This window comes from Solanum stenotomum, chromosome 8 (genome assembly GCF_019186545.1).
Source record: "Solanum stenotomum isolate F172 chromosome 8, ASM1918654v1, whole genome shotgun sequence".
Lineage (NCBI taxonomy): Eukaryota > Viridiplantae > Streptophyta > Magnoliopsida > Solanales > Solanaceae > Solanum > Solanum stenotomum.
In genome coordinates this window covers 643,177-660,929 of record NC_064289.1, presented here as the reverse complement: position 1 = coordinate 660,929, position 17,753 = coordinate 643,177, and the positions used below count along the sequence as shown (strand labels likewise).

General features: G+C 35.4%; 1 protein-coding gene across 3 annotated transcripts; it reads right to left on the bottom strand.

Annotated features, from left to right (window-relative positions):
• Positions 1–63: 63 nt before the first annotated feature.
• On the bottom strand, positions 64–17,645 carry LOC125872118 (myosin-9-like). 3 transcript variants are annotated; one of them, XM_049552795.1, is made up of 29 exons: positions 17,550–17,645; positions 16,165–16,293; positions 15,402–15,545; positions 15,131–15,276; positions 14,890–15,046; positions 13,995–14,053; positions 13,723–13,882; positions 13,476–13,625; positions 13,262–13,398; positions 13,031–13,177; positions 12,844–12,945; positions 12,710–12,767; positions 12,525–12,626; positions 11,365–11,402; positions 11,155–11,281; positions 10,868–11,050; positions 10,074–10,205; positions 9,885–9,994; positions 9,697–9,757; positions 8,832–9,009; positions 6,821–7,026; positions 6,619–6,738; positions 5,408–5,506; positions 4,963–5,184; positions 4,654–4,793; positions 1,514–1,767; positions 1,077–1,253; positions 491–594; positions 64–294 (listed from the first exon to the last, which is right to left on the bottom strand). In XM_049552795.1, exons 1-27 carry the CDS (start codon positions 17,550–17,552, stop codon positions 1,201–1,203), a joined length of 3,417 nt encoding a protein of 1,138 aa, XP_049408752.1. In that variant the 5' UTR covers positions 17,553–17,645; the 3' UTR covers positions 64–294; positions 491–594; positions 1,077–1,200. The 3 variants fall into 3 exon arrangements, with proteins under 3 accessions (XP_049408752.1, XP_049408751.1, XP_049408754.1); XM_049552794.1 differs by lacking the exon at positions 17,550–17,645 and having other exon boundaries at positions 16,165–16,299; XM_049552797.1 differs by lacking the exons at positions 64–294; positions 491–594; positions 1,077–1,253; positions 1,514–1,767; positions 17,550–17,645 and adding an exon at positions 3,254–3,952 and having other exon boundaries at positions 16,165–16,299.
• Between the last annotated feature and the right edge of the window lie 108 nt (positions 17,646–17,753).

The following is a 17,753-nucleotide window of genomic DNA, read 5'->3' as shown; positions in this document are numbered from 1 at the left end:
ACGGAAAGCTACCAGCTTTTATTAAATCTGAATAATTCTTCGACATACAAAATTCTAACAACTTTAATTCCTACCTCAATAGCTTGAGTCCTCTCAACTTCAAATGACCGCCGCTGCATAAGGCACTTGTAGATAGTGCAAGCATGACCAGATCTGTCCTCAAAGAAGTCAAGAGCACAGTGTAATACAGTGTATGAACAAGTTCTGGTACCCCTTTTACTCATCAAGTGATATTTGCGGTCTTCCCTCGACCTCTTAATTAACACTTGAATTCAGTGATGTGCTATGTTGATCCTATTATAAATCCCAGTTCTTAGTTAACTGATAGAACAAGTAAGCAAAATACTCGAACGACTATGTAATCTACAAGCCTTTGAATTACTATGTTACCGTTTTGGCTTCAGACCTCTTACAATATGACATAATGGTAAGAGGAAGCAAAGATAAAGATTCTAAAGTCAAATATGAGGAAGATTTTACCCAGGATTACCTGAATAATTGATCTGGAGCATCCAAACAGCATGTATTGCTCTGAGCCATTGACAGAGCCTGCTGTTTCTTTTCCGAATCTAGGTTGGTCAGCTTTTCACCAACCTATTGGAAAAGGTTAAATAGTTTTTTCATAACTAAATCCAGAAATTTCAACTATTCCAAGATGTCCATTTTGTAGTTCAAGGATATAAATAATAAACATAGTCTTGGTGCATTGACAATTTTCATTGTGAGTTACCAAACTAATGGTTCAAACAAATTAAAGAAGAAAATGAGACTTGTTTCGGGTAAGAACACAATGTGATAACAAGTCTATGGATCAACATTTTATTTCCCTACTTGATCCTGGAAATACCATTTGTTGGAGCCATACAACGAAAGGGTATTTTAGAGTTCTGCATGCAAAAGGAGTGGTTCTAACTCATAGAGAGCAGCAGGCTTGCAAAACAGCTCTTGCAAGTCTACATTAAATCGACCATTTTACTTAAATTACCCACTTAATCGCACATAAATTCAGAACATAAGAGAGTAGTTCATGGAGAAACTACAATACCAGAATAACTTTTGTTTGAGAGAAACTGTACCTGATCATGCTGCTGTACTAAGGTAGTTGTTTAGATCTGGTTGAGATGACTGCTAAAAGCCAAATAGCCTAACCATCTAAGGCTAGCATGTATAGAGATATACCAAATTGAAGAACATTTTCCATCAGAAGAAGTCATCAAATATCCCGTCCCGGTCATTTTCCCAGTTTCCAGAACCTGCACAATGCAACCAACCAAAAGGAAGGAAGGATACATAGTACAGTTTTCTGAAGCAGGTTCAGTTTAAGAAAAAACAAAGAGAAAATGAAGCATGTAGCTACAACTAAGCTATCAATATCTATGGATAAAAGGGAGACTTCTACTAAATGGAGAACAAGTGCACGTTCCCCTACTCTTTTTTTTTTATCTCAGTAAATGTTGCCATACTTAAGAACTAGTAAAATTGCTCAAGCTACCCTAAGGGACACTATACTGACCTGAGATATCAGCTGCTGCCAGATCCTGAACTATAAGCTGAAAAGCATGAGAATCTGGAGAAGAAAATTGGGTTGGAGTTGAACCAGGAGCAGGAAATGTAAAGTCAGAGTTGGTACACGTAGCATCAGCTGAAGCAGATGTAGCATCATCAGGATAACCTCTAGAAATGAGTCCCGAAGCTGAACTCTGGCCGGAAGAAGGATGTAATATCATTTTCAGCTCTGAGAATTGGTCTGATATACTGTAAATCATCCTGAGGCACACTAGATCATATCTAGTATTAGTCATATGACACGAGATTCTAATGTTAAAAAGGAAACTATAAGATGCAACTCCAACTTATAGTAAAAATATTAGAGAAGTCTTCAAGGTGTTGACAGTTTAATGATGACCCTACTTATCATTACTTATCCTTAGTCCCGTTTGTCTACTATGCTTGTTTTCATTCGAGTCTCTTTTCCAGATGCATCCTAAAAAGTCGCTAATTAAAAGATCTAGGTGATTATATCCCATTTCACCAAAGACTCAAGATTGCTTTCCTCGGTAAAAGAAACATGCTCACAAGGTTTCCAAAGTAATTCAACAAAAAGCAGGAACAGGATATCACTCAACAAAAATGGAACTTCATAAGAAAAGGAGCTAATAGATATCAAGCTGTCTTAAGTATTTTATTTAGAGCTTAGAAAGGAAAAATCTTTCCCAAGATAGACAGTTCTGCTTTCTTTCCTCAGTAGGAGGGACTATGCTGCCTTTATGATATTACCAACCATACAAAAACACAACATATATAAAAGTAAAAAACAGAAGAACGCAAAACAAGGAAATTTTAATATGCCATGGATATTGTTATAAGTTGCTACTCCATTCTGGTCTGAGCCAAGACTTGAAGATAATCTTCCTCTTTATTACTAAGAAGAAAGTAGATAAAAGTGAGAGGGAAACAAAGAGATCCTTTTTTTGTTGTCTTTTACTGGGAGGATGCAAGAGGACAGAAAAGACCAGCTTGAAGCTGTCAATGGTTTGAGGCAATCTTATCCATTAAATTCTAAGACAGAGATCAATTATATCAAAGGTAATTCTGAAATGAAATTCCATGGATCCCTTTGCACCAATGAAAAGCTTGAAAGCTTCATATAACTCAGCAGCCAAAAAGAACATCAACATTATGGAATGCATGTAGGACTCCAGATTCAGTTTTACCAGAAAGAACCAGCACACATCTGTCTTAGTAAGATTGTTGCCAATAACAATCTTCAAAATTAAATGTTGCCAACAACCAACTTATGGATCCCCGACTACAGTAGGATCTAACATATTCAGAGTTACATGATTAACGCAAAACTACTGAAGATTGAAAACTTTTGTTTCAATTCTTGAAGCAAGATGCAGCACATAACTTCTCAAGGGGTCACCAGTCATATTCTGCTCTTGCTAAAGAATGCTTAGATTTGGAGTTCTGGTGGAATCAAATGCATTAGTGATACTATGATAACATCCAATGATCCAAACTTTCAGTGAAAACAAAAGGGACAATACGAAGGAGACCCCCAAAATAAATATAGAAGGTTATAGAGGATTCACAGCACTTCATTTAATAAAAAGACAGAAAAGAAATATGCATTTATAGCAAGATATGAGACCACTAGTCGAAAATCTATGTGGCAAGAAGAAGATACAAGATAAAATCTATTCGAAAATTTCCAGAGACCTACCGGGAGAACTTGACAAATTCTAGAAACTTCCCCGACATAATTGCCAATGTACCCTTAGATAAGCCCAGCCCAATCTTGCAAAACAGGAAGTTGATCATGTTTAAATTATCATTTCCACCAAGTACTCCACAATGATTCAACCAGTTCTATATGACCAATTCAGTTCGTTAAAAGAAGATAATCGTCCAGGCTGAGTGGTTCAGTAATTCTTTTTTCTTTCTTTTTGTTTGATGAATCAAATAAACCATTTCATTAATAAGCACCAAGGTGATGCCGAAGTTACAACAATTTCGAAGGTGTTTGAAAAATCCATTCCATTGTCTATACATAATGGAATGCTTTCTTTACACCGACAGTAGAGATACAATAAACTCTTGATCATCCATGTGATTTTCAACTCCTCCAAGCATCCCTTTTTCCATTCTCTTCATATTTACCAAAAGATGTATAGGTTGCTAACCTCCATATTTTCCTCCCGTCTCTCCCCACTTTTATCCTCCAAGATGCTAGTTTCTGCATTAGTTCTAAGGAGTACCCAAGAGATATTGGACAAAGAATACACCTTACTCCAAGGTTCTGTTGCATAGTTGGAGTGAAGGAGCAAATGATTGGTGTCTTCTCAATTCTTCTTGCACATACAACACTGGTTATAATGATGCATCCCCTCTTCCTCAGGTTATGCGCCGTGAGTATAGCATCCCAAGCAGCACTCCTTGTAAAAGATATCTAGAAAATATGATATTAAGACTAGTTTGTTTATGCTATCTTATATGTGTATATTATAAGCCAATATAAAGATATGCCAATTATTTGTCTTGGCTGAGCATTTTGCCATGATGAGCAGTTCCAAAGCAAACGAAGTTAAGCAATCTGAAGTTACTGAACTGCTTACAGAAATCTATCAATGATTGAATTCAAATAGTATCATGTCATTTAGAATCAAAATCAAATATTGAACACAAATAGCATTATGTCTTTAGAAACTTCCTGAAGGACACATATCACATTGCTTCAGAGGGACACTAACTTAAGGACCCTTTCAGGGACATTTTGAGCAATTTACCTATTAATCACATGACAAAATTCATATGAGATTTGTACATTAAAAGCAGAAGATGATGTTAGAATTAGGTAAAAGAGTCCTGATTAGTTTCTGCAGTTAATTTCTGAAATCTAACCCCCTCACATGAAATGGTTAGAAAGAACAGCTGGTAATTTCACACAGAAATATAGCTCTCAAGTTTGTATTCAGTTTTAAATGGTTCAGAAAGAACGAGAAAAAAGATATATCCCCCCCACCCCCCAAAAAATAGTATATTTTTGAGAGCATTTTCACAGTTGATAAGTTTATCGCTCAGAAGTTGGTGATTTATATTGTTACAAGATGAAAGGACTAAATCTAGTACCAATTATTCGAGTAAAGGTACCTGTTAACTGAATCCTGAAGTTGTTGAACTTTTCTTTCAGTTTCTTCCAACTTCCGGCACTTCTCTTTACTTGATTCTTGAACTTCAGCACATTTCCTCTCAGAATCATCAGCACGTTGCTTTTCTTTTTGATATAACACCTATCAATAGGTATAAGCATGGGAACATCAACATTCAACCATATGTAACTGAAAAAAGATGAATGCTTTCACCTATTTTTCTCTATCTTCTCTTCTCATTTTAGGGTTAGGGCGAGGGAATGTGAAGCTGAAAAGTTGTGGGGATCACTCTTCAGCTGACAGTTCATACCTTTAAAGTTTTCAACTCTGCAGTTAAAGATTCAATGATCTCTTCATCCTCGACAAGAATTGGTTTCTTATCAACAATCAAAGAGTCTTCTTCAACTGCTTTTGGATTAGCCTCATATTCCTTGATGGGCAGTGTATCTGTTTCACTCAGTTTGCTTTGCATGTCTCGCATTGAATTATGCAATTTTGCTATTTCCTGATCCTTTGCCTCTTCCAAGTCCATCTGCAAGGTATTTTCCTATTTGTGAGTTGCCGAATGCTTCAAATAGTTCAGCTTTCTCAAAATGAAAACTCGTAGTAACCCACAATCCTAAGATTGGCAAGACTGTTTAACTTTAAGGTAATATCTTATTTTATCAATGCTATCCAATTAAAATTCTCAAATGTATTATAAATATAGTGTAAGGAAAAAGAAAGATTTTATCTGCTTAGCACAAGTATATCACCCTTAGACGTTTCTCCAACTGCAACTGCAATCTAAGTTCTTCCACCTGTTTTTCAAGCTTATCCTTTGCCTCTATAAGTGCACCTGTTTCTTTTGAAGCCTGAAGTATTTGAAATGTATATTAGCAAAATCCATAGAATTTAAGGAATATATTTGTAACATTCAACAGATAAGCCTATCAAATTGCAAGCAACAGTTTTGATGCACTCTACTGTATTTCACGTGGAAAAAGCCAATCCCGATCCCACAGCAGGAAATTTAGGGGAATTCATGTCACCAAAAATAAAACTAGAAAAGAATTGAGAGACTGCACTAGCTAAGACCAATAACTTACACCTGGTTCTTTTTCAAAAGCATGTTTTACAACGTGCATAGCTATGTTAACCCGATGTGACCACTTACACTAATAACTACTAGCACTTAAATATCTAACTATTAGCATGTGACTTATACATCCAAAGTAAGTGACACATACATATGTTCTTCCAATTTGTACAGTTCCTATATTAAAAAGATATCAGTACTTCTGATCTGTTTTTAGAATTCTAACCACTTGTCTACAAGGTTTAATAACAAGAATCTTTATAGATACTTCTTACTTCCACTGAAAGCTTCAGAGAAGTAATTAAACAATCCCTTCATCTACTCTTGTTATGTAAATAATAGTAACAAACAAGTGAACCATATACCATTTCAGTAAGGGAAAATTACGCGGTTAAGCAAACTTATACTACTTAATTACTCATCATAGCTATAATTTGCTATAATTACCACTCGCGATTAACATTATACATTAATTACGTGGGCTGACTTCGAGTTTGTATAATTAGTCACGTTGTATATGTATAATTCGCCAGAATATACAAATACATATGTATAATATACAATTATATAACCGATATACATATACAATTCACCTCTCTCCCACTCTTTGCCCTCTCTCGCTTGCCTCTCTCCTCTCTCTCCCAGTCTCGCTCGCCTCTCTCCTCCCTATGATATGTAGCTACGAATTGTAATTATCAAACTATAGCTATAGAGAGTAATTAGGCTATTTTTGAGTGGCTATATGTGAAAGTTCCTCTTTCAGTAATCAAGCTCTATCTAACAAATAGATCATTCAGGCCATTCATATCATCACCCCATTGCTATGCTAAGGAAATCGGAAACATATGTCACACAGGTTATAGAAGAGTATAGTAATCCAGAACTTACCATCTTTAGTTTGCGAAGCTCTCTCCTTGCAACAATTCCCCTCCATCTGCATTGTGTAAAAATTGATGCCCATATGAGTTTCCTATAGTATGAAAGGACTTTGTGACGGCGCTCATAGGCCTGCAAAAAATTTATCTTGTCAACACTTGAGAACAAACTTTGTAAGACCTCTGAATCTATACATAATACCCAATAAACTAACCTGTATAATCAGAGCTCCCTTGGTTCGCTTTTCATATCTGAACTTAGCTTGTGCAGCTGCCACTCGAATTCCAGTCTGAAGAGCAATGACTGCTAATTTAAGTTTCGTGTAGGATTTTCTGGCTAAGTGTCCACGCAACTTTGTCTGGATTTTGAGAGAAGCAGCCTCTCTTTTCAAGGTAACATATGATTTGAAAGCAAACCTTGCTGAAGAATATGACAGAGTGAGCACATAAATTTCTTGAAGGCAGAAAAATTGAGCAGCCTATTGGAATGGTAGGCTGTTTATTTCCAAATGTCCTTTCAGTTCTAAGAGGGCGAGAAAATACAGCTGTTATTTCCATGGTGCTCATTTTTACAACAACAAAACATGCATAAGTGATCTAAGTTTAAGCACCTAACGAGAAGGATGTCTGAGTGATGGTATTACTTTACTATCATATAGTTCAGACAATATACACAGATTAACTGATTAAGCAATTGTGTTACATGCTAAGCTGCCAAATTACGTTTGAAAGAGCCCTTAGACCATGGTGATGGAAGGAGATTATGGAAATCGAATCAATGGTTAGAAACTCTGTGAAAGGCAAAAACAATAAATATTCTGAGAACAAGAAGTATCTATCCAGAAAAGAAATTCCAATTAATAATTTTATTAGGCTCGTCTAAAGAAGAATTTGATGATAGTACAGATATGAAAGCAAAGTTGATTTGTTTCGTGGTCTTTTACTATCTGTAATAAGACAATCAAACATACATCAATATACACAATGGTATATTGATAATCCCCTCCGCTTCCCACATTTAAAAAAAAAGAAGAGATGGTTACTTTTTCTTGGATGTAAATCTCTACAAAATATGACTCCCGTTATTTTCTTTGAAGTTTTAATTTCCACTTTCCCCAAACTTTTGCCCCATTATTTTGAAAATAAAACAAAAATTGCTGCTACATCTCTATGGGAGACAATTCCAGCATGTATTTGGAGGGTGGTGTGAAAAGAAAGGAACCAAAGATACTTTGAAGGAAAGAAAGATAATATAAAACGTGAGAGAAAGGAGTCAAAGATAGTTTGAAGGAAAAATAGGGAGTATACAAAGCTACCTCAACACTAAGCTAGACCTAGTTAAGGTCAGCTATACGAAACCTCATTATCCATTTCCTCTATTTAAATTCAACGTATTCCAGCATTCAATGAATTAGCTTCTCTAACTGTAGAAGTATTCAATATTTTCTGCTGATATAAAAATCACCCGACAAGATGATTAAGAAAACACCTAGCGGATATTGGACTTGACTCATAACTTTGATGCTCTCCTTTCTTATCAAAGTACCGGAATCAAGAAACTCTTGCTCCACTCATTTGGCATCCTTCCGGTCCTTAGTATAGCATGAAGTAGCTTGGTAAGCCATACACCTCTGATCTTTCCAAGGAACTTTCAAACCATTATAGGGATATCATCTGGACCACTTGCTTTTTCCAATCCCCGAGGATTTTCGTGGCATGCTTCACTTTTGTAGGACTAATTCTACTAGGTATAGCTAAAGTCTATCATGTACAGATATATGGAGATCTTTAAAGCTATCCTACTGATTCAAGTTGAACAATCAATAAAAATAGCATCTCCATCTCTCTTTGATCTAATTATCTCCTGTAAAACTTTAATACACTTGAGCTGGTTTATCTTTACCCATCTTCTCCCAAATGCAAAAAATAGACAATATACTTAGACTAAAATAAAAAATGCTACTTAGACTAACATAAAAAAAGGATTCTCTTTTTAGCTTTACGTTGCAACCTGATCAGCGTACAAGAGGAAGATTCTCTCCTGGAATTCCTTTTATTTAACTGGATAGTAAAGAAATTGAGGGAGGAACAGATTACATGATTAAGCTACCAAAATGCCCCAGCAAGTAGAAAAAATGAAACTTAGTACATGAGTAAAACATCTAACTTTCAAAACAAAGTCCACAATGTGCGATAGAAAAGGCAAAGAGATAAGGATAGACAAACCTCGACACAAGGATTGTAAGCAAATTGCCACCTTCTGCAAAGAAACATAATCTCTCCTAGAAATATGACATCTAGTTTCCTTTTGTATTGTCTTAACTGCAGCAGATAGCTTTAGTGCTCTGTGTGCATCTAGCTCCGCCATCTGCGCTGATCTCAAAAAAATCTTTGTTTGTCCAATCTGCAAAACAATTGTAGCAACCCTAACTGAAGTATAACTTGACTCGTAAATTTGGGAAGTTATTTTGAATGAAAGAAAAGAATATCAGCTGTGCCTAGTAACGGGAGAAAAGAATTTCAATGGGTACACAATATTGTGGAGAAATTTTCAAACATCAACTTCAACTACAGATATCAATGGCGCCTAGTAACGGGAGAAAAGCTCTCAGTGTCTCAGATTAGGAAATTTCACTAGCAATGCTCAACTATATGCAACCATCTAGCAGCAAAATAATATACAATGCAAGTAAAAGACAAAATATCAGTAGTCTTGAAATTGAGAGCAATTTAACACGTGCTCGAAGTGCAAGAGAATGATTTCCTTTTTTGCATCCCCCCACCCCACCCCACTCACACAAACAAACAAAAAAAATAACTTTATTAAAATATCTGAACTTGCTGCTTGATAGGTACGATTTGTTAACTGAGGCAGGCCTTGCAAGGTAGGTAAAATTTTGATATAAGCTTTAAGGATTGGCTTACATTCATCAAGATGATGGTGAAGGAAATATAAATTTCCCCCTACTGGATGAAATAGGGCGCACACACATAAATGTGTACCCACAAGAGTGAATGATTTGATACTACTGATCTCGACATTCAAGAAATAAAATAGATTTCCAAAATAGCAAGAGAAACATCAAATAACCTGATAACCAGCAAGCCCTATCTTTTCTAATATCTTTTTGCACGCAACTTTTTCATCATCCCTGCCCACAAACAAGTTAAAGAAAGATAAGAATATCAACTTCTAATAATCAAAGAAATTGAGGAAACCACAAGATCCTTTTCTTTTTCTTGGGGGGGGAGGGGATCAAGAACAAGACCAGTACTTACTGCTCTTGGAAGACCTCTGGAGCAAGAACACCAAATCGATTCATAAACTCAGAGAATGTCTTATGCGTGGGATAGCCAGCACAACTAATTCTGATTGCCTCTAGAACACCCTTCAAACAACAAAATATAAGCACATAATTCAAGACTTAAAAAGAATTTTCTACATAAGAAACTGTGAAATTTACTCACACCACAACGTAGCTGCTGCATAATGTTAACGTTCTCAAATATTGCCGGTTTCAGAAGACTGTTAGGCTTCACACATCTAATGTAATGAGGTTCTGTAGAATTCAGAGTTTCCATCAATGATTGGAGTTGTAACTGCAACAGTGAAATTGGAACATTAGAATCTTTCACATACTTAAAGTAAAGACTTGGAACTAGGCTGTTAGTTCTTTGGTGAAAAATACTCTTAGATCACAAAAATCTAAGAGGACATAATGGATAAAGTAATATATAGAATTAAACTTGTGGTTGAAATGGAGAATGATATGATAGTGATATGAAACTAATGATACCTACCAAATATAAGGCAAGTTTTATATTATGGTTATTGATTAGCAGTGTTAATGAGAGTGGGAGTTGGACCTCTAAAGTGTAGCATATCCACGGGATGAGTGTCAAAAGTCGCAGAATTAAGATGGTTTTGCAATGATACAATAATAGACAGGATTAGAACGATCATATCCCTGAACTTTGACATCTGATGTAGACATATCTCTACATGATGTACAAATCTCTAAACATACAATCTAGTCATGATTGTAAAAAAAGGAACTGAAATAACGAGATGAGTATCAAAAGTCTTTTTAGTACAAAAACTCTGATTTGGATAAAACTACAAATTATTAAGCATTGGGATGAAATAAAATGGAACTGAAAGGATATTGGTGGACTCATTTGGGCAATCAAACTCATTTTCTATAGATGCTTAGTTGATTGATAGATCACCAAAATTCATAAGTATATAAGTTCGTAACTACCTTGAAACGAGAACCAATGGATGAGAACTTGGAAGATTTGGATGAAGATTTAGTTGACTCCTCAGCAACAGGAGGAAAAAGGCCCACTACAAATGGGCATTTAGAAGCACTTAACAAATCCTGATGCTCAGGAACAACATAGTCTTTGTTCTTATCTAAAAACTGATCAGACTGGTATTGAACCTGGTGGGGAAAAAAAAGGAAACATTTAAAACTAGTAATAATGCTCCATATCCACCGTAGAAGCAATTGACTAGAGTTCTAGGGAAATACACATATCATATTACCTCTCCAGCATAATGAGCAATGGTAAAATCAGTGCGGGACAATTTTGGTTTGACAAAGCGTTTGTTGGTCTTGAATATCTGATAAAGCTTCTGTGAGAATGTTTCATGAGTTGACTTGGGGAACATACTGGAAATTCCATTTCAAAGAAAACATAAATTAGAACATTTGTCTCTATCACAGAAGCTCAGATGAATTGTTACATATCTTACCAGGCTTCATCAAGAAGAGCAATGATGCCTCCAGGTTTCTGTAAACACAATACAAATCAACTCATCATATGCCACTTCACATGATACAGTGATTTGAAAAAAGTGTTACGATTTTAAAGCAGTGTTGGTAAGGGATGAACCCAAGGTAATCAATTCTTGCTAACAAATGCATGGTGCTTTTAATGAATATGAGCTCACTTTAAACATCAGAGATACTCCTAAGAATATGAGCTCACTTAGATGTTCTAGTTTCAGGTTCTTAATTGCCTATCCTAAAGGATATGATAAAGATGCTCTGTTCTAAATTCCGGGTGAGTTCCTAAACATTATTAAGAAAGAATAAAGTAGAGAGAAATGCATGTACATTTTATCTGGGAGATGCTAAATGGCCATGGACATGAATTCAGATAAAGAAATGTCAACTAGAGGGCTCTTAGACTGTATTAATAATAAAAGCATGCATAAGGTCCTTGGGTCTAAGTGGACTATGCCAGAATACACAGCAGATCTTCAATTGGTAGAACTTTTAAGATCTCTATAATTAGTTTTTGGGTTCACAATTAGTGTTGATAACTTTTTGGAGGTGTCCTGCATAGAGGAATACAAATTACCAGTTTTCGAAAAAAATGTGAAACCCAAAAAAGTAGCATACTCACAATAGTTAAATGATACTTAAAAGTTCTACATGTAACTTAACTTAAACTATAAAACAAATAATCAACTATAAGTATAGATGTTACTTTGATTTATATTTACAATTAATTCAACAATCATTTAACTGGAAATCTTTCCATTTAACTTGCTGCATGAATATTATATACATAACACAAATTTTATTCTCACATTAACCAACTACTTGGAGTTCTACATATAATAGGATTATAATGAAATATTATCATATTCAACTTCTAACATTTAAACACAAGAAACTTATTCTCAAGGCTATGACTTATGAGTTGGTACCCAGGCGTGTACAATAGTATTCAGAAGATAGAATCTAAAAAGAATCTGACCAAACAAGTATCCATGGCAACTATTAGTACTAGCATTAGTTGCACAAGTTTCGCTGCTCAATGCAGCAATGGAATAATATACAGATGACAACTACAATACGCAACATGATATATTTGTATATATGGGGAGAAAAGGATTCACTGTACCTTTTCAATAAGATCTAAAACATCCTGGTTGTCCACGAATTCTATATAGCTCCAGTCTATCTCTTCCTTAGTGTATTCCTCCTGCTCCATCTTGAACATGTGCTGGAAAGAGATGATTTCACAGTAGCTGAGTTGTGCTTAGCAAAATGGACAGAACTGCTTCTATAAAATTTCAACTAGCATACCTGGTTAAAATGTTGCTGCAGCTTCTCATTAGTATAATTAATGCAGAATTGTTCAAAACTGGAAATAGAAGTTAGAAGAGTCAAATGCAAGACACCGAGTTAACTAGTTGTTTTGTTTGTCCACCAGTGCCTACCTATTACTTTTGAAACTTTCAAAACCATAAATGTCAAGAACACCAATTAGAGATTTTGAGTGAGGATCTTGTCCAATCGAGTTATTTATTTTGTCCACCAACCTGTGAACAGTAGAAAGGATGTGTTTTTAGGGTCAATGTAAGCGATCAGAACCACAGTAATCTGGCTGTGACGGTCGAAGCATACCAGTCGAATAAGCGAGAGTATAGTGTTTTAGCTAATCCATCTCTGCTTACTGCTGCAGCTTCAGGATCAAGACTTCTCTTTATAACTTCTTCAGGAGTGACCATTACACGTCTTAGTAGGGCATCCTCCAGTGAAGTAACATCACACCTGATAGAAGAACCAAATCAAATAAAAAAACTCATGCAAGAAAGAGCAAAGGAAGAATAGTGGGATATGAACGGCAGAACATACATCAGAAGCTCTGCAGTAGTTTGAAGATGAAACCTAGATTTGTCATCTTTCACAACTGATGAATCAACTTCATTGCCCTTTTCGAATTCTATATTACCAAGATGAAGAACAGAAGCCACAACACTAAAAATTGCTTCCTGAAGAAGAAACAGCGTAGCTTATTCGAATCAGAAAGGGTAATTTGCAGGAGAGACAAAAGCAATTAGAGCATTACCTGCTCTTTCTCGCTAATTCCAACAATATCCATTGCCCTCCTTATCTCAAGATAGTCATGGGCATCATTAACACCTACTAGTTCATAGCAATTTGATTGGTTGAGGTAGCGAAATGATTTGGGATCCCCCAACTTGTACCTTTTGATCTCCTGTTAAGATTGGGAAAATCTCAAAAGGATATGGTGAAAATAAAATTAACTCGGGCCAATGAAAGATGTAAAAAGGAATAGCACTGATGCAAATTACCCCCTGTGGTGCTGCACATAGAAGGTAGAAACAGTGATAGTTCCGTTCAGGGTCTGAAACTTGGCAAACTCGAGATCTTTCAAGAAGATACGTTCTAATAGCTGCTCCAGATATTCTTCCATTCTTATCAAACTGAATCTCCACAAATTTACCAAAACGGCTGTAAACAACAGATTCTAAGTAGCTTTAGGAAGGAAAAAATTTCAACTGAGTGTTGAAGCAATTATGAGTCTATTTTCTTATTGAAGCATGCGTAGAGTAGTTTATCTTACCTTGAATTGTTATTTCTAACTGTTTTGGCATTGCCAAATGCTTCAAGTACTGGATTTGACTGGAGATATAACAATCATGAGTTAAAAAGAATAATATAGCCAATAGAGAAGACTTTAAAAGAATAATATAGGCTATAGCCAATAGAGAAGACTTTAAAAGAATAACATAGGCTATAGCCAATAGAGAAGGCTCTAAGAGAAATAGACAGAGAAACTATCAGTTTGAAGCCCTGTCCACTTGATTTAGTCTGTTTAGACATGAAACATAGCCTCTAGGAAATTATTTGATTCAAACGGATGTGAAAGCCTTCCAAATACTATGAAATTTTCACATACACATTGACCCCTCTACAAACTTTCAATTAAGGAAACTACTATCAAATTCATCAAAACCAAATTTACATTTATTGACGAATGTCATTTCAAAAATTTCACTATATGTATTATAAATTATTTAGTTCAGAAGTTACATCAACACCGCAGATTCTTTTTTATACTCTATAATCTTTTTATAAGTATTCTATATCACTTTTCATTAAAGTAATATAATCATTAAATTTACTTTGAAAAATTACTGTACCAATTTTTGAACCACATCCTTTTCTTAAATTTAATACTACATTAAACTCCACTTTTTATGTGAATATGATACTTCATTTCTTTTCCACGCATTCACATCTCCAACAACAATCAATCAACCCTAACTAGTAAGTGTTAGTCAAATGAATCATTTGTATCTATTCCATTCTATTTGGGTTCCATCACTGACATTCACATTACTAAGTCTGTATAGCTGAAATTGTGCAGAATTTAAGCATACAAGTTCCTAAGTACCTGTCCATGTAATTTAAGGAAGTACAAGAATTTAATGCAGTAATCCAAGCATTTAGCTTACCTCCAGCACTTGTTGTTCCACAGTCCGTTTTTGAGTGCCCTTATGGCCGCCCAAATAGGCAAGATATTGCATAAGCATTTTAGTAGTTTCAGTCTTACCAGCACCACTTTCACCACTAACCAGTATAGAATTGCTTTTACCCTCGTTGATCATCGCCCTGATTCATTTTCAAGATTTTGGTAACAAAGCATTATTTATCATGAGAAAAATAATGTGGAGTAGAAATGGTATACAGGAGTACCTGTAAGCAGTGTCAGCTATAGCAAAGACATGAGGACTTAGTTTACCGAGTTGTACTCCTTTGTATTTTGCCATCATGCGGCCATCATATAAATCAGGCAGTTTTTGGAACGGATTAATGGCTATAAGAATACTTCCAGTATAAGTCTGGCAAGATGTCAGAGTATGATTAATATTATGACAAAGCGATCTGTAGCTGCAATTTCAGTCCTTTCATTCACCAAATTGAACATAAATTAAATAAAGTTTTGAGCATTGGACTATAAGCTTACATAGATTTCGTTGAGTTGATATCTTGTTGCCAAATTATGTAAGACTCCAGGCTCATGCAAATATGAAAGTTCAGTCATGTCATCCACTCCTCCATCAGGAGCATCTTCATCCTTGGGGTGAGTTTTTGATAAAGTTGCTACAACCTAGACGAAATGAAAGAAAAATATGCAATAGTAAAAAGCCAGGACATTGCCAGTTTGAAGATGTGTATTCTCAATTGGGGATCGCATCAATGTGGCTTAGCATAAAACTAGAGTTAGATAGCAGTAAATTAGAACAAATGCAGTGAATCTTTCTTTTACCACTAGAATATGATAAGTATAGTTACAATAACGTGCCAAGATTTGTGGAAAGAAGGTTAAATGAAAATACAGTTAAAATGCAGAAGGAAGATAATGGATATCATATGGGTATGGAAGCCACAAAAACCATACAGTTGCAAACTACATAACGTGCATCAAAAAAGACTAGGTGAGTCGTATATAGATATAAAACTAATAACTCAAATGAGACTAGAAATTAGATCCATTATATTCTTAGTAGTTGAAAGACATCGTGAATTTCCATCATCAGAATATTGTACTTCAAGTCATTTTAGAATCTAATCAATTAGGCTATAGGAAAACCAGCTTTTAAGTTAAGTTAGACCTTGATCACACAATTGAGTCCAGCGTAAATACTAAAATGCTATTATGGGAAAATAAATAAAGCAATAGTAATTTCATGAATGAATACTGTTCAATGTAAAAGAGTTAGTCGTACCGTCCTCCCATCAGATGTCTGGACCTGAACTTCCTGTCCATTAACCTCTGATACTTGTGCATCAATCCAAGCAACTGATGGATCCTCAATCCACACTTGAGAACCTACAGTAATATTTATTGGAATGCCCTGCATAGATGATTAAGATTCTTTTTAACTGTAGGAAAAGAATATAATTTGCACGATCTAAGGATATACAAAGATGACACATCTAAACTGACATGCAGACATAAAATCAATAAGCGTCGTAAAAAGCTAAATGTTAAGGGTTCATAACTACTTTGTAGCCCCAAAATGTTTCAATTTATGCTCCTAAGTATAAAGTAACATGATAGCGAACTTTACAATAGTATTTGTAAACGTTCACTTGCATTCCATTCACACAAAAAGTCTAAAAACAGAACAAGAACATAAGATATGTAGTACATCACTAGATGTCCTGCTTTAACTTCTTTACATCCAACTTAGAAAAAGCCTGAGCACCTTCTCACCCCTTGCTCAACATAGCCCCCGCTCCCCACCGAACAGAACTTCACTGGTTAAGAATTCTCCATCAACTTTTCAGGGTTCACATTTTCTGACATCAAGCAAGTTAATATTACTCTTTCTGTAGTATAATTGTTCTGTTGATCAATCTCCACGGCGATGCTACAGCAGCATTCTAACATAATGTAACATGCCTTTATTAGTTTCCTAGACAAACATAAATTAGTCTCCTGCAGAGGGGAGAGGGATGCGAGCAACCACATGATATTCGCTGATTTTTGGTTCTATCTCTCTCTTGCGCACACATACAGACACACGCCTTTCGTTGCAGTTGTGACTTTCGACCCATGAAAATGGAAGTACAATTCAAGAACTATAAGACTTCAAACTACTTCAAATAATTGGTTTAAGTTAGTGTCCACATACATAATCACTATAACCTGTGTCAACAAACAACTACTGTCCGTCAATCCAAAAGTAGCTGGGATTCACTATATATACAATCCGACAAATTATCCACTTAATGTAAACTCATACAGAAAAGATTACATTCTCAGATGCTGAATTCAAATGAATATACAATTACTACATCTTAATCCGGGGCGGAGCTAGAACCTAAGTAGCTTTGGCTCAAGCCCTTTATTATTATTTTTCAACAACGCAGTAATAAGCTGTGTTTTCTAGATTCCAGAACCCATAAATGAGCTCCGGCATCTGATCACTGGATCCTACAATCCTCTTACAAAGCAGAAAGTCCTTTCTGTCACTTATTTTCAATCGATTGTAAAATTGATTAATCATTTTCTCTCCATATTCTCTAATCTATGAATATTTTATCCAATAATGATGACAAACAAAATTGCAGCAAAATGAAACGGAAAATAAAGTTAAAGACTCACCATTTATATCGGAGAAAGAGCTAATCAATTTTGCATTTCCATTGAGAAGAAGAAAAAAATGAAGAATGTGGTCGCATAAATTGTGAAAATTCCAGAAATCGAAAATCGCCGGTATCGGAAGGGAGATTTGTGTAATAATAAAGTGATGGGCGTCGACAGAGAAGGTGATTAATTAATTGATCGGCGTAAGAGAGATTGATTTTG

What these genes read in the sequence shown, in the direction of transcription:
- LOC125872118 (XM_049552794.1), bottom strand. Translation starts at nt 16,299, where the DNA reads ATGCAGGGCATTCCAATAAATATTACTGTAGGTTCTCAAGTGTGGATT. An exon ending in CCATTGGTTCTCGTTTCAAG is followed by an intron (nt 10,206 to 10,867) that starts GTAGTTACGAAC and finishes TCACTGTTGCAG; the next exon opens with TTACAACTCCAATCATTGAT. An exon ending in GGCAGCAGCTGATATCTCAG is followed by an intron (nt 1,254 to 1,513) that starts GTCAGTATAGTG and finishes TGCATTGTGCAG; the next exon opens with GTTCTGGAAACTGGGAAAAT.